The sequence below is a fragment of the Lytechinus pictus genome, chromosome 2, assembly GCF_037042905.1.
Source record: "Lytechinus pictus isolate F3 Inbred chromosome 2, Lp3.0, whole genome shotgun sequence".
Taxonomy (NCBI): domain Eukaryota; kingdom Metazoa; phylum Echinodermata; class Echinoidea; order Temnopleuroida; family Toxopneustidae; genus Lytechinus; species Lytechinus pictus.
In genome coordinates, this window is record NC_087246.1 from 20,733,071 (window position 1) to 20,748,706 (window position 15,636).

Genomic DNA, 15,636 nt, shown 5'->3' on the forward strand with positions numbered 1-15,636 from the left:
CCCCCAAGTATGAAAACTTTCACCATTTCCGCCTTGTTACTCAACTTTCAACATGTTCACCCTTCTGTCCTGGTCCTTTCTCACATTTTCCACAAACAAAATCCCGTGCCAGCCTTAGGGTCACTCTCTTTATCTTTGCGCAACTCCCATGAACCATTTCCCACATTTTCCACACAGCACTAAATTTACCTTAACCCTCTTGCCACATATGAAAACTATTTCTATAAACCTACAAAATAAACAAACTTTATGCTTCACTATGCAGCACATTGGGTCAATCAATCTACATGAGTTTTTATAAGCTCATTGATCGTACCTTTTAAATACTTTGTATTAGGAGTGGGCTATAAATGGGTGATTTTTGGTTTTACTGTGGGAACAGTTTTTTTATGTTCCTTTTACCTTATCTCAACATGAAATGACAATATTTTTTGTCTCGGGTCCGAGAAAAAAGTGTGCCGGGCCAAAATCCAAAATGGCCGCCAAACCCCCCAAAATCACAGTTTTGGCCACAACTTTTTTATTTGGTGGTCATTTTCTCTGGTTTTGGTGTCTATTCATATGTTTTGGGGGGCAGGCAATTTGTATTTCCTATAATTAGTACTTTTAAACCATTATTTGTAGAGTTAAAAGGTAATTATACCTAATTTTTCCCATTTTTGTAGCCTTTTTTCAGCCAAAAAGTAGGTTTTATCATCCTGGGGTTCTGGGATATTAGATGGTACGAGGTCAACAATAGCAAGCAGCTTCATGTAGCTATATTGCTTTTATTCCTCCACTTTGGGTTTTACGGATATTTGTGAAATATATCTTATCAAATAAAAGAAAATGTCATTTATCCATAGGGGCTATACGGTGTACAATGCACTGTACATACTACACTGCATATATCCATGCATTGACCACCATGGCATATGACAAGGCCTGTATATAAACTAGAGTGTCATAGAACTGAGCTTCAAAGGTTTAGAATTAGATTGTGCATTTGATTCCTTGTCAGCTGATGTACATGGTGAAACCAGCAACGTAAATTACACTTACATGTAAATATCACATGTATATATACGTACATCACATTTTTAGCCATATCTTCTTCATTTGGAGGCTTTTTTAAAACCTGGTTCTGGTGTCTAACTGGCCTATGTTTATGGGGTCAGGTAACTACTAGTATCATGGTAACGCTGATCAACAGCCAATCAGAATAAAGGATTGCATGCAAGTTACCATTAAGTTAAGTTAACATAATGGTAAATTTATATGCAACGGGCCCAGAATAGCTACAGTGTAAATTACTTCTCCCCGCCCCCTGAATTAGCATATTTGACAAAACATGTCCTCAATTTCTGAGACAAAACATATCTTCAATTTCTGAGGCATCTAATTCTAAACCTGAGAGCTCATTTCTATGACACTATAGTTTATACAAGCCTTGTTATCTGTCATGGTGGCCAATGCATTTATGCAGTGCAGTATGAATGTACAGTACATTGTACATATGTATACTGTATAGCCCCAATGGATAATTGACATTTTTTTATTTAATAATATATATTTCACAAATATCCGTAAAACCCAAAGTGGAGGAATAAAAGCAATATAGCTATATGAAGCTGCTTGCTATTGTTGACCTCGTACCATCTAATATCCCAGAACCCCAGGATGATAAAACCTACTTTTTGGCTGAAAAAAGGCTACAAAAATGGGAAAATTTAGGTATAATTACCTTTTAACTAGAAATAATGGTTTAAAAGTACTAATCATAGGAAAAACAAATTGCCTGCCCCCCAAAACATATGAATAGACACCAAAACCAGAGAAATTGACCACCAAATAAAAATGTTGTGGCCAAAACTGTGATTTTGGGGGGTTTTGGCGGCCATTTTGGATTTTGGCCCGGCACACTTTTTTCTTGGACCCGAGACAAAAAATATTGTCATTTCATGTTGAGATACATTACAAGGAATAAAAAAAAACTGTTGTCATATTGAAATTCCAAAAAAAGTATTTTTTACCCATGTATAGCCCACTCCTATTTGTATATACTGAACTGCAAAATAACATCCAATTATTGAGACAAAACTACATTTTCAATAGTTAATTCTTCTTGGGTTTTATTTATTATCAGTCTCATAATCTTAAATATACTCTCTAGTGGAAATTACCTTACTTAACTGCACTTCATGATGGAGAATAAAGCATATTAAAATTTGTCAATTATTTTTTGTATGAGGTCAATATTTACAGATAAACCCGTATAATTAAGGACAAATCTTATTCTGCCAAAATGATATGCACACTCTGAATGTACATTGTACAGTATTAATACAAAACATGCATTTCTGTAAATGACTAAAGGAACAGCGTATCTGGCAAGTTGAATAATAATGAATAACAGGTGTTCTGAATTACAACTATATCCATGACCCTATCTTATACTAAATCACATTTTCAATAATATAAAATCCAATCTTTTTATGATATTCTTCTTGTTAATGAAAATAAGAATAACAATAACTGGATTTATAAAGCGCTGCGATAACCACGGCCTAAGCTGTGCTGCCCATATACATGTAGGTGCTTAACTATTCAAGAAAATTTCTTCTTACCGGGTACCCATTCACCTCACCTGGGTTAAGTGTAGCACAACGTGGGTAAATTTCTTGCTGAAGGAAAACAAGCCATGGCTGGGATCAAACCCACGTCCCTCAGATAGAAAGACAAGAGTCATAACCACCAGACCACAATGCTTCCACTAACAAGCATTTGAATGCAAAGTTTTAAAATTTGTCAAGATTTCAAGATAATTATTGAAAGTTCGCTCCAATTATATCAAAATCTGAAATATTTGCACAAGAACGTCACTTGTCATGCGTGAAGTCATGCATAACTCAGGGTACAAACAGCTTATAAAAACAGCCCCAGGTTTATGCACTTAAAACAGATATTAATGATTTATTTATAAAAATCTATAATGGTACAAAATACAGTTTGGCACGCATTCATAATATCAATATATCTAACATTAAATGAACAGTTTTTCCTGTATTCTATTTCATAAAGAGTTGTTATAATACCTAATGTACAATTTCTGTAACAAGTTTACTATAAACCAATCTAATAGAATGATTTCAGTAGCTTTAAACTGTTGTTGCAAATTTGTTATTGTAACAAGTTTTATGAAGCGGGCCTGGGACTATGCACAATATTTAAAAATATGTAAAACATTGGTGGTCATTTCATTTGTCAGTCCATCAAATGGGCCCCACTATTATAAATTCCCGCAGGCTAACCTTTTAAAATAAAGTATCTCTAGTTCACATTACTTTTATGAAAAAAAAATATAATGCTTTGAATGTTTACAAATATACCACTTATTAGCAATCCATTTAAACAGAACCATATACAAATAAATCAACTCTACATTATACATATCATGGTAATTCAACATAAATGTTCTCCAGTAATATTTCCATCACTACTAAATTCTATTTTGAAGTAAACATATGCATTATTAGACACATACAGTACACGGAAATTATAAAGGTAAGTTTGCAGAGTAGGTACGGACACTCTAGTTGCATTAATATTATCATCAATTTCTGAATACAATGGAAACAATGCTTTTCTAGTTCACATTCTAACAAACACACACAGAAATGACACAATATTAAAAATTTTATTCCTATCAAGGGTAAACAGTTAATTATCTTGTACATTTCATTTATTAACATCACTATCAATATATGCATTTTTTCCTCTCAGAAAAAAAAGAAAAAAAAGGTTTCTTGATTCAACATTTCTGATCATTATTTTAATATGCAATAAATCAGGGAAACACATTTGGTATTTCGGAAACTTACTGAATATTCTTTGAAACACATTCACAACTGTATTCCTACTAGACCAATAGGAAAAATAGCATTTAAGTCAGCATAGTCTTGATGAAAAAATTGTTTATTATATTAAAATATAAAAAATAAGTAAATGCTACAACAGTACGAAATTGCATGAAGTGCTTGTACACATAAGATACAAGAAAAATGAAAAATAAGTAGGAAACAAATAACATCTAAATGAGCATTCTCTTTGCAAGTAAAATTAAATCTAATCTCCATTGACAGTTTTGGCTTTCAATATATTTTGCTTTACTCCATGACTCATGACTCTCAAAAATCAACTCAAGTTTAAATCCAAACTAAGCAAGAATTTCAGACTACATTCATAGAAAGCTAGATTTCTGATTTCATCTCCCTTTTTGCAATTATGTTGTACCAAAATTATCATTCATTTAATACCAATACTCTTTCTCCTCATATTTTTGTAAATCATTTCCCCCCACTTTTTACATTACAGGATTAAATGATCTACCTAGGGAGAATGAGTTGGTGAAAATTAGGAACAGTCATTCCATAATCGACAAGGGTTTATCTCATGAATACAGCCGCAGCATCTCCTTTACAAAGCATTAATCCGGATTGCGAGGAATGGAAGCCGTTTTTAAAGGAGAATGAAACTCTTGGAGCAAGTTAGCTTTTGTGAAAGCAGAAAAATCAAAGAATAAGATCAACAAAAGTCTGAGTGAAATAGGACTAGCAATAGAAGAGTTATGAGCATTTGAATGTCGAGATCACTAATGTTATGGAGATCCTCCCATTGGCAATGCGACCAAGATCTATGATGTCACAGATGAACAACTCTCCCCTTTTGGACACTGAAAATATACCCCAAAACATATCTTTTTGCTCATTCTAATCATATGACAAACGATTCATCAATGATATAATGTTGTGAAACCTCTGTACTTGTCCTCTCATAAAGAGAACACCTCACCTTGTGATAGACTCTATAAAAGTGAGAATATAAGTGAAATAAGTACTAAAGTAATGAGGGAGTTGTACGTGTGTGACATCACAGATCTTGGTCGCATTGCCAATGGGAGGATCTACATGGCATTAGTGATCTCGACATTCAAATGCTCATAACTTTCTTATTATTCATTCAATCTTCCTCAAACTTTCAACAATATGTTTCTTTGATTTTTCTCTTTGATATGGATTCAGCTGGTTTCAAGGGTTTCATTCTCCTTTAATGCAGAGTGATGTTTCAAATTTAGGAGCAGTTCAAATAAAGCTTATCAACACATTGGCAATTCAATGAATATCAAATTATAACTATTTCTGCTTTGAAAAGAAGCACATGTACAATGTAACAAATTGCAAAATATTCGTAACTGATTTTTCTCTATTTTGTTCAAATCAACTCAATGACTTGGCTTTAAAGGTAGTTCAATTCAGAACCAGCAGAAGTCAGCAACACAAGGCTTCATGAATGATCGTAAGACTGATTGTCATGACTTAAGTACAATCAATTACTAACCTGTGTGTTAGGGGCCCAAGAAATATGTTTTTTCCCCCCAAACAAGGACAAAATATTGAATGTATGTTGAATTTCATTGTTTCATATTCATCACAAGAAAAAACACGGTGGCTTTGCATTTACAGTACAGTACCTCACATTGTTAGATCCAACCAAACTGGGATAGAGCTTTAAAAACTAGATATCTTCCTGAAAGACTGGTTGGCCTGGCAAGGATGATAGTTATGCAACAGACACCTTATTAGCTGGCATGAAACCTACATCACCTAACGTTCTAAGTGAGACACGCCCACTGGGACGCAGTGAAAGCCATGTTATACTACCATGATACAAACTCATACGAAGCCAAGCCTCGGGCGGAAACTGCATCGCTCTGCAATGTGTGAAAGAAAAGGGGAAAAATAGCTCAATTACTTTGTTAATCAATCGTCTATAGTTTGCTTTAACAAAATACTATGGAAACAGTCATTAAATTAACATAATGAAGAGCCTGAATAATCAAGTACAATGCATTTCATACTGAAATGTTAACATGATTTATTTTGTTCAAGCCATCCACGATATTTAAAGATTAATTTATCTTGCAAGATGATCTCAAAACAGAGTGAACTTATCTAAAATCTAATTCCTGAAATATTGTTAACAGGCATGCAAGTAATCAAATTATATTCAATTGAAAGGTTATTGTCTTACCATATAGTATTAAAAAGGATTACATTTGTAATTGCAATTAAGACTCTCACACATCTTTATGTATTTAAGCTTTTCATTGGGTTAACACAATTTATTCAAAGGTAAAATTCAAGACTACAAAAACATCAAAATAATGGAATTCATTAAACACTTATATCATGTAAATATAGGGCAACATAGAAGCATACTCGTTGCGCTCTGTACTATCAGAAAGCGACCAAGTTCTTTAACAATTATAAACTTTAAAAAAGTAAGACAAGTTTATTTGAAGTTCGAAGGAATGCCATGAATACTAATATAAAATTCTGCTTTACTGCAAGCCTTGTGGTAAAATCCAAATCAGCTTAAAATCATAGCTGATGGCAAGATTTCTATGCCGTCACTTTGATTAGGAATTGATTTTGCATGTACATTCATACAGGGAGGTTTATAATAAGACTGGAATATTGACTAAAGATAAATGAAAGTAGTTGCAGTAAACACTGATTTCACGAGAAAGTCTGTAAAACCAGGCTTAATTGTCACTATATCATCGAGGATCTCGATCTGGGACAGTTACATAAACTGAACTTTGTGAAATCTTGAAATCTCCGCTGAAAAATGTCCACACTGAAGGTCACCAACACAGATAAGCGCACATGGGACAGCGTATTATTACTGCTTAGAATGTCGGCCCGACGCTTGGCCCGAATCCCGTGCTTATTTGCTAATTTCTCAGCAATTACACAATTTCTTCAAGAATCATTTGGCACATGTTTTTTATTTATACAGACACTTTGGTGGTCATTTAATTGGATTCTGTACAAGCTCATTTTGAGATCATTACCACAACTGGCATTTATCTTTAATCATGCATTCCACTATTCGAAACTTTGATCTTTAAGAATTTTTAAGTTGGAGTGTAAATAAACATAATTATAACAATTTTGTTAAAACGTAATAACAAACAGGTGGGTCATTCATAAAGCTGTTTGTAAGTTAAGAGTAATCGACTTTAAGAATAACTGGTAAACCTTTCTTATGCGCTAAATACTGTAATCACCAATGGACATTCAATGGTGAGTATCACTTACCACAAGAAAGAATCACCAGTATTCTTAACTTACAAACAGCTTTATGAAACGGGTCCCCAGGTCGTTGAGTGTGTGTTGGGCTTGACATGTCAAAAATAGGATCATAACAGACCAGTTACCTGCATACAAAGTATCTAATGACGTTGGCATGGCATACAATGACCTCAAAGCTATCCTTCGTCTGTTCAGGGTCAGCTCGGTGGAAGTATTTCCTGAATGCAGCCTCGATCCGAGCTCCATCCTCATAGAACTGCTAGAGAATGCCAAGACAAGGTTGTCAGCAAGAGGCAAGGGAATGTTAAAGGAAACAGATAAGACAGATAGAAAGTGTTAGCAACAAAAAGAACACATTGCAGTTTACAGAAGTACAGACAATCTCATTTATTCCTTTCTCCCCAAATTTCAACTCTCTCTCCCACTTCCTTGCTCATTCTATCCCTCCCCGTCCCTATCTCCCTCTCTTTCTTGATTTATCTCCTTCTCTCTCCCTCTCTCTCTCTCTCACACACACACACACACACACACTCTCTCTCTCTAGAGCTCTCTAAATCTATAAGACTAAGGCGCAAACAGGAAAGCCAAAACATGAACAACAAACCAGATACAGAAATATAACATGTTTTAGCACAGAAATTAGAGTAATGAACAACAGTCAAGTTTTCTGTGATGAAGATCTCTACTAGGAAAAAACATAATCAATAGGAAAATAATGCCTCTAGCAACTAACTTCCATTAAAAAGAACAGGCATCCAGTTATCAAAGGGCAAGTCCACCCCCTCCCAAAAAAAAAATGAAATAAGGAGAGAAAATCAAAACAAGCATGACAGTGGAAATTTCATCGAAATCAAATGTAAAATACAAAAGTTATGATATCCTAAAATTCTGTTTATTTTTCACAAAACAATTATATGCACAACACAATGATATGCAATGAAAGAGTTAATGATGCCATTTTTTATTTCATATTGTATTGGAATTATACAATTTTTCACTTTTTTTTAAGATTTGACAATAAAGAGACAATAGGTTACAACAATACTGATTCCACATGTAGATGTTGAAATATAACTTTGCTTCTCATGATCATGAGGAGAAAACTAAAGTATTTCATGTTTCATATCATAAATCACAAAAGATAGGCCTATAGGCCTACATGTAGTAAGCGGGTGATGCCATCAGTTCATGTTATTTTTCATGCAAGTATATGTATATAGCCGTCCATTTAAGTCTGCATGAGTCACTTAAAGCTAGATTGTGCAAAGCAATTACCTCACAAAATCATTGCCCGAGTCATACAAATTTCTTTCATCCTAAGCGATTCAACTTTAATGATAGGCAAACTTACCTGTATTTCATTAATTCAAAATACCTAATGGTATATTTCATTCATTACAATAAAACACTTTTTTCTAAAGAGGTTCTCATTCCTATCTTCATTCTATTCAGTATAGCATCTGAAACATCAAATGCTCATTGATGTTATCTAACGGGAAAAAAAACTAAAACTAATAATTACATAAAATACATATAAAAGACAAAATGATTTATCAACACAATAATGATCTCACCTTGACTTCCGGTTTCCAATGACCCACTGGTGGTTCAGGGGGTATTGGTGCACCCTCTCTCAGGAGCTCACATGATTCACGAGGTACATCTGGTAGTTGTTGACAGACAATGTTTGCCGTCTCTATAGCTCTGGCCATGGTAGAGTTGATGATGGTGGTATAGGGATGGTTCAGAGCCTTCAGTCGTTTTCCTGTCATTTCGGCTTGCTCCCGTCCTAAAATATTTCATAACGTTTAAATATTTATTGCAAAAAGTTGATATACCATTACTAAAATCCTAATCCTGCAAATTTAGAACGCACTTGTCATTGTGCAAACTTTCAAAGGTTTAGACTTTCAGTGTAACAATTATTGAAATTCAAGAAATAAGGATCATTGACACTTAATCTTTATCAATCTGTTACATTAATCTTTGGTTGAATGAATGTACAGTAATAAATAATAATAGATGGGGTTTGTAATGTGCCAAATCCACTCTGCCTTAGTGTATTATTATTCTTAATCATAAAAAATAAACAAACAAATTAATAATAAAGTAAATAAATAAAAAATAAAGGTACTTGAGGCAGTGCAGGATCAGAGTCTTGCTTTTATATTTTTCAAATGAAATAAAAAAATGTGACGCCTTGTTGTCATATTCCACTTTGTACTTCTAACTCGAGCAGAATAATTCTAGGAAGCAGGAAGTACCTACCCAGTGCAGTGAGTATCCTGACATCATCAGTGATCCCATCAGTGTTGTACTGTCCGTGTCTGATGAGGATCAGATGCCTGGTTGCTGTTGGTTTTGCTCCAGAGAGGCTGGCTGTTGGATCCTTAGAGTCAACCTCAGTTCTGGATGGATCTATCAAGCTTTGTGGGTCTCTCCTGACAATAAGGATATTCTTGAAATTAATCATTGTAGTTTTTGCTTGGAAAAACAATAAGGTATCAGGAAAAGTTAGCAAAGCCCTTTTCTACATTTACAGTGAATGAAATGACAATATTGAAATTGCCTATTCAATGATTCAGAAACATCATAGGGTCTAGCAATACAGAATTGGTTTATAAAGTTAAGTAAAGGGCCTGCCTTGGAATTAACTTGTGCACAAAAAATATTTATTTTTTAGGCATGTTCCTGGCAAAGTCAGAAATTTGGTGAAGATCATAATAGTCCCAGTCAACTGAACAACAGAGCCCAGTCAATTGATGCAGATGAAAAGCCCCGAGAGCCTGCACTTGCAATCACCCTACAAATAAAAATCGCCATACTCAGAATCCAGATAAAAAGCATGCATGCAAAGTCTAGCTTAATAAGTGAATATCAGTCCTGGCCATCCCCGCATAATCAGGGGCTGGGACAAGGCCAACTGACAATTCAAAGAAATCATCAGGTATAATGGTCATTTACAATTGAACTTCCAAGCTTTAAATATCAAAGTTAAACTTCATATAATGTAATTTAAGTTTGTCTTTGTGAAGGATTTTCAGAACACATTTTTCTTGCAGAGCAGAATGCCTCTAGCCCAACACATTTGAAGTCTGCAACCACCCTGTCTGCATTTAGTCTATGCAACATACAAAACACTCTTATTTTTTGTGTGTTCACTATCGATTCTATGATTATGAACTCCATTTGTTTGTGATCCGCTTTTCAATATACATGTAATCTTGAGACTTGAGAAATATTGCACAAGGGAGCTTGAAAACTACAATTTTGAGCATATTTTGGAAGGGCCTTCCATTAGTGGAAAGTACAAAATAGGGCACAAACCTTTCCTTTTCATTAGAAAACAAGATCAATAAAATCATAGTTTCTCTTTTTTTCTAGATATTATTATTAACAGTAAAATTTTGGTTGATAGACACAAAGCCCTTCTAACCCTTCTTCTCTTCCTAGTTTGTTTGGTTTGGCTGGTAACCAGTCAGAAATGACTATTTTTGCCACTGCTTTATTTCTCAGTTTCTTTCAATAACTCCTCCTCAATTTCTCAAACTTTATAATTAACTAAGTTTAGAATAAACGTTTTGCTAGTTAGTATTAGTAATAGTATCACTCAAGTCTCAGAGAAATGATTTTTCAAATTTAACTTAATTTGAAATTTATTCATGAATATTCTACCTCTGGATTCTAGAGTAAGGAGAAGGAACTTGTAAATGAACTTTATATTCGGTTAAGCTCCCCACAAAAATTCAGAATAGAACACAAAACTAACTTGTCCCAGTTGGAATCCCATCTGACACTTGGGTTGTGATTGGTAGTCCACGCCGCCAGAGCTGTGGGGAGGAATCCATCTCGCTCTCGCTGGGAATATTTCATTGCAGCTGCTCCAAACGCAACCCCACTTGAAACTCCAATTAAGAGCTTCGCGGCTCTAAAACCATGATTAAACGATGGCATTATTTCAATCCGGTGCAGAAAATGATTTCAGAATCTGCTCAATCAAACAATTTACCAATAAAATCAAATTAAATGGAAGATTTTCCGTCTCTGTCTAGGTTGTCACGCTACCGGAAGTGGAATGCTTTTTAATGAGTAGACTATTTCCCACCAGTCGTTTTTAGTGACATAAGCCTACATATCTACGTGCTGAAAAAGGTCAACAAAATAAAACTCCTGCGAGCGCGAGAGAAGCCTATTTAGCTATAGGCGAGTTCTGCTCTGCTGCGCTGCTTTACATGGAATAACTAGTTTCAGCTTCTAATGAATTTCTCTCTCATATTTATGATATTTCCCCTTCATATTGATGATGGCAGATGCCTCAGTTATTGAAGAACTGATTCAGTTCCTATCAGTGACAACTAGACCCGATGTCAGGGACACGGCACTCGCGCATGTGACTGGTACGACTGCAAGCAAAGAGGGGCGACTCACCATCGGGACACAGCTCTTGCCCGTAGCCGAAACTGTGGGGGAGCTTATCTGTTCGGATGCTGTGCACGAATCCCACCAAGAGCAGGCTTATCATATTGTGGTCAATTTGTCATCGGAAGATAGCTTTGCAGAAAAACTTGCCCTTGATCTGTCGTACATATCCCATTTGCTGCAGACGATCATCAATCCTTCGAGTCCTTTTGCCAAGCAAGCTTGCATGATTCTTAGCAACTTAACTCGAAACAGAGCTGGAGCAGAACGGGTCTTAAAAATTCTTCAACATGATGATGATGAAAGTTCTGCTGTTGGAATGAACAAACTTGTGGAAGCGTTTTGTAAAGAAGGTTACAATAAGAAGAACTCGAGTCTTGACTATGTTGGACCTTTATTAGCCAACCTAACTCAGCTTACCGAAGCAAGAGAATATATCTTAAACAGAGAGCGATGCATTGTACAGAGGTTACTTCCATTTACTCAGTATAAATTATCAATGGCCAGGAGAAGAGGAGTAGCAACAGCATTGAGGAACTGCTGTTTTGAAACTGGTAATGATTGGAATTAAGGGGGAAAAAAATCTTCAGAAAAGTTTATTTATTACTTGTCCTTGTCAGCAGTCATGTTATTCGCATTTAGTCACGTCTTTGTTCATCTATGAAGTGGAAGTTTGAAATGACCTCTATCGTGATTCTAAATGGCAAAATTTAGGTTTTAGGCTCATATAAGTTTTCCATGTATGCATATTATTTTAGGTGATGACACTTGTCACTTAACGCTTTCTCTTAGAACGTTATAGAAGTACAATGATCTGTTATTTTCTATTTTTTGTATCGATAATGAAGTGAAAAATCAAGTATTACATTCTTGGATAAATTCACAAATTCTTCTTTCTGAGAGAGAATTTTATAGACATGGATGCACAAATAGATACTTATTCATATGTTTTTGTATAATTGTAAATATATAAATATTGTGTACATACATTTATAATAATTTTTTAATCCTTATCCTTACATTTGCCAGCATTTCCATTTGATATATGAGCCAAGTATATTTTCTGAATTAATCTGTTTTCAAACCATTTTTTATCCCTTCAACTATTACTTAGCATCTCATGAATGGTTGTTAGGAGATGATGTGGATATCTTGCCCCATCTCTTGCTACCATTAGCTGGTCCTGAAGAGCTGAGTGAGGAGGATATGGAAGGATTACCAGATGATCTTCAGTATCTTGAGGAGACAAAGAAGAGGGAGGATGATCCTGATATTCGTGCTATGCTCTTGGAAGCAATTTATCAAGTTAGTATTTTTCATTTTTCTTTTTTTGAACTTCTAGATTTCTTCTTTTTTGTGCTAAAAATATTCAGATAGTGTTGAAATTGAAAGAAAACTGTAACCCCTTGCTATAAAAATTGTTAAGAATGTATGTAGACTATTACTGAAAAAATGACCCCTTTTCCTTAAAATAAGTCGATAATTCTAATGATGGAAAAAAGATTAGGCCCGCCAATAGTACCTATCTAATGATGGATGGATACAGCTTCCATAGTCATTAAATGCATGAAATATATGATTTTATATATAGAATATCATAGTAATTGATAATTTGTTTATTATTCTTCCTGATGAAACTAGATAGTCCAGTGATGACTCTTGAATGTCTTCAATAGAGTATACAATTTCAGTGAGAAATACAAGTTCATATTTGATATTTTCAATTTTGAGTTACACATTATATGTAACGGGTTACTTCAGAAATTAGTTGTTCAAATAAATAATTATAATAATAGATGCTTATATAGCGCATAATATTCGACAGAATCTCTGTGCGCTTTACAAAAGAGGTAAGTAAGTCTAATACAGGTATACTTGAAATAAAATACATAAATACTAAATGAAAGATTAACAAAACATTGTAACATACCTTTCCTAAACAAAATAATCTAACGTGAGAACAAGTCCGTTTTTAAAGATTTGAGAAAGGTGGAAGTACATGTGATGGCCCTCAGATTATTAGGCAGTTTATTCCGCAGTACAGTATATGATTTAAGTCTATGGATATTTTTCATCTCCTTTCATGTAGAATGAAAATACATCAAGTCTTGGTTAACACAAAATTCATTATTAAAAGTTTGTCGTCATTTCTTTCAGCTCTGTGCCTCAAAGGAGGGTCGGCGGATCGTGAAGGAAAAAAGGACATATGTGATCCTGAGGGAGTATCATCAGTGGGAGAAGGATGAGAAAGTTGAGAGTCTGTGTCATCAGGTGATTGATGTCCTCATCATGGATGAACCGCTACCAGGAATGGAGAATCTTAGGGATGTGGAGATACCGGAGGAGATCAAAGTAAAACTAGATCAAAAGAAGGAGGTCGAGGACCAGCAGAAAGATTAACATTTGATTTTTTAACTTAGGGTGGCATTAGTTTTTAATTATTTATAGTCTGTGTCATATGTTCAGATGTGTCTTTTGATAAAGGATTAAAGATCTAAGCAAATGAGGATTATGAAAGGAATGAATTTGTTAATAAGATGCCAGGTGGGTGTTTCATAAAGCTGTTCGTAAGTTAAGAGCGACTTTAAGAACGACTGGTGATCCTTTCTTGTGGTAAATGGTATATTGAATTGATGATGGTTTAGCGTGTAAGAAGGGTTCACCAGTTGTTCTTAAAGTTGCTCTTAACTTACGAACAGCTTTATGAAATGGCCCCCAGGGATTATAATTTGATGAAGGGGAAGTTCACCAGAACAAAAAGCTTTTTTAATGAATGAAAAAAAAAAATAAAGAGAAACATATTAACAAAGGTTTCAAGAGAATCCATCATACTTAAATAAAGTTTTTAGATTTTAGATTTTGTGAGGTCACTTGAAGGCAGGTGCCCCATATTCATGTATACATTCCATATATTTACATTTTTTAATGATTGATAACAGAATATTCATCTCATTGAAGCACATGTGATATAATGTATGATGATATTGAATGCACAAGTATATAATTTCTTTTTTAAGGATTTTATGGAATCAATATCATAGCAAAGAACTGCTAATGAAATTATAATTCAAAAGCTCATAACTTTCCTCAGTGGATTTTCACTAAATCATCATTAATGTAATTCTGTTTTCTAAATTACTGCTATAAACAACTTGATTTCAGCATGTTCACTGTATGGATGCTACACATAGAATGAATACATTCTCAAATTCTTATGTTTATGGGATACTGAATGTTCAGATCATGATCTAAGATCGAAGATTACCTTAAGTTGATGTAATTTTTCCCTCTTGAATAATGCAATGTTTCTCAGTTGCATGGCCAAGTCCTCTCTTGTTTGTACTCTCTTCTTTCCTTTCTACCCAATTTTTAATCAAATTTCCCTCCCTTTTTTTTTCTTCATGACTTAAAAAATCATGGGGGGGGGGGGGGGGTTCTACCCACTGTCCCCTCCTGGTAGCAACGTCCTTGGTACACTCCTTGTAGCAAAGTTGTTTTTCTGAAATCAGTAGCTGACATGTCTGAATTCTGTTCATTTCTAGATATCTTCATATTTTAACATATCTGTCTCACAACCTTTATTCAGAATAATGTATGTTATTCAAAATTATGTTATTGTATCAATGTGATTGTTCAGATTACAAATCCTATGTTTACACTTATGAATTGTTCAAATCCATTTGAGCTAGATCAAATAATCTTCTAGCAATAATTGTATGCTGTAATCTCTCTTTTATTTAAAAGAAATACAAATTATGTAATAAAATTACGGAAATGCTGTCATATGATTATTGTTTCCCATGTTATAATAATACTTCTTATATACCATTGCCTATTAGCTCAATTTGAGGAATATCTTCTACCTATATCTATTAAATTTATTTGGAAATGAAATGGTAAAATTGGTATGACCAGAAAATAGAGAAGAAAATAAAGCAGAAAGTGGCAATTTTTTTTTTTTTTAAATTAAAAGAAAGATATAGCTTGTATGAATGTTTGGATTGTTGTCAAGGAACATGGTTGAATGTTTAGAGCCCCTAACTTGACTTGGCGTTTTTTCATTGACTCGTTACCTCAACTT

At 34.3% G+C, this 15,636-nt stretch overlaps 2 protein-coding genes across 4 annotated transcripts; one reads left to right on the forward strand and one right to left on the reverse strand.

Annotated features, from left to right (window-relative positions):
- Positions 1–2,084: 2,084 nt before the first annotated feature.
- On the reverse strand, positions 2,085–11,213 carry LOC129254590 (serine/threonine-protein phosphatase PGAM5, mitochondrial-like). 2 transcript variants are annotated; one of them, XM_054893088.2, is made up of 5 exons: positions 10,906–11,213; positions 9,405–9,577; positions 8,711–8,925; positions 7,262–7,395; positions 2,085–5,749 (listed from the first exon to the last, which is right to left on the reverse strand). In XM_054893088.2, the coding sequence occupies exons 1-5, from the start codon at positions 11,088–11,090 to the stop codon at positions 5,599–5,601; spliced, it is 858 nt and encodes a 285-aa protein (XP_054749063.2). In that variant the 5' UTR covers positions 11,091–11,213; the 3' UTR covers positions 2,085–5,598. The 2 variants fall into 2 exon arrangements, with proteins under 2 accessions (XP_054749063.2, XP_054749064.2); XM_054893089.2 differs by having other exon boundaries at positions 5,438–5,749; positions 7,262–7,392.
- A 103-nt stretch (positions 11,214–11,316) lies between these two features.
- On the forward strand, positions 11,317–15,512 carry LOC129254589 (protein HGH1 homolog). 2 transcript variants are annotated; one of them, XR_010296358.1, is made up of 4 exons: positions 11,317–12,109; positions 12,670–12,860; positions 13,713–14,099; positions 14,255–15,512. XR_010296358.1 is itself a non-coding variant. In XM_054893087.2 (3 exons), the coding sequence occupies exons 1-3, from the start codon at positions 11,437–11,439 to the stop codon at positions 13,953–13,955; spliced, it is 1,107 nt and encodes a 368-aa protein (XP_054749062.2). In that variant the 5' UTR covers positions 11,317–11,436; the 3' UTR covers positions 13,956–15,512. The 2 variants fall into 2 exon arrangements, 1 of the variants encoding a protein (XP_054749062.2); XM_054893087.2 differs by having other exon boundaries at positions 13,713–15,512.
- Positions 15,513–15,636: the final 124 nt, after the last annotated feature.

Coding starts and splice junctions, on each gene's coding strand:
- LOC129254590 (XM_054893088.2), bottom strand. CDS start 11,090: ATGCCATCGTTTAATCATGGTTTTAGAGCCGCGAAGCTCTTAATTGGA. Junction 9,578..10,905: donor TGGGATTCCAACTGGGACAA/GTTAGTTTTGTG, acceptor CCTTATTGTCAG/GAGAGACCCACAAAGCTTGA. Junction 7,396..8,710: donor ATTGGAAACCGGAAGTCAAG/GTGAGATCATTA, acceptor GGCATTCTCTAG/CAGTTCTATGAGGATGGAGC.
- LOC129254589 (XM_054893087.2), top strand. CDS start 11,437: ATGATGGCAGATGCCTCAGTTATTGAAGAACTGATTCAGTTCCTATCA. Junction 12,110..12,669: donor GAACTGCTGTTTTGAAACTG/GTAATGATTGGA, acceptor ACTATTACTTAG/CATCTCATGAATGGTTGTTA. Junction 12,861..13,712: donor TCTTGGAAGCAATTTATCAA/GTTAGTATTTTT, acceptor CATTTCTTTCAG/CTCTGTGCCTCAAAGGAGGG.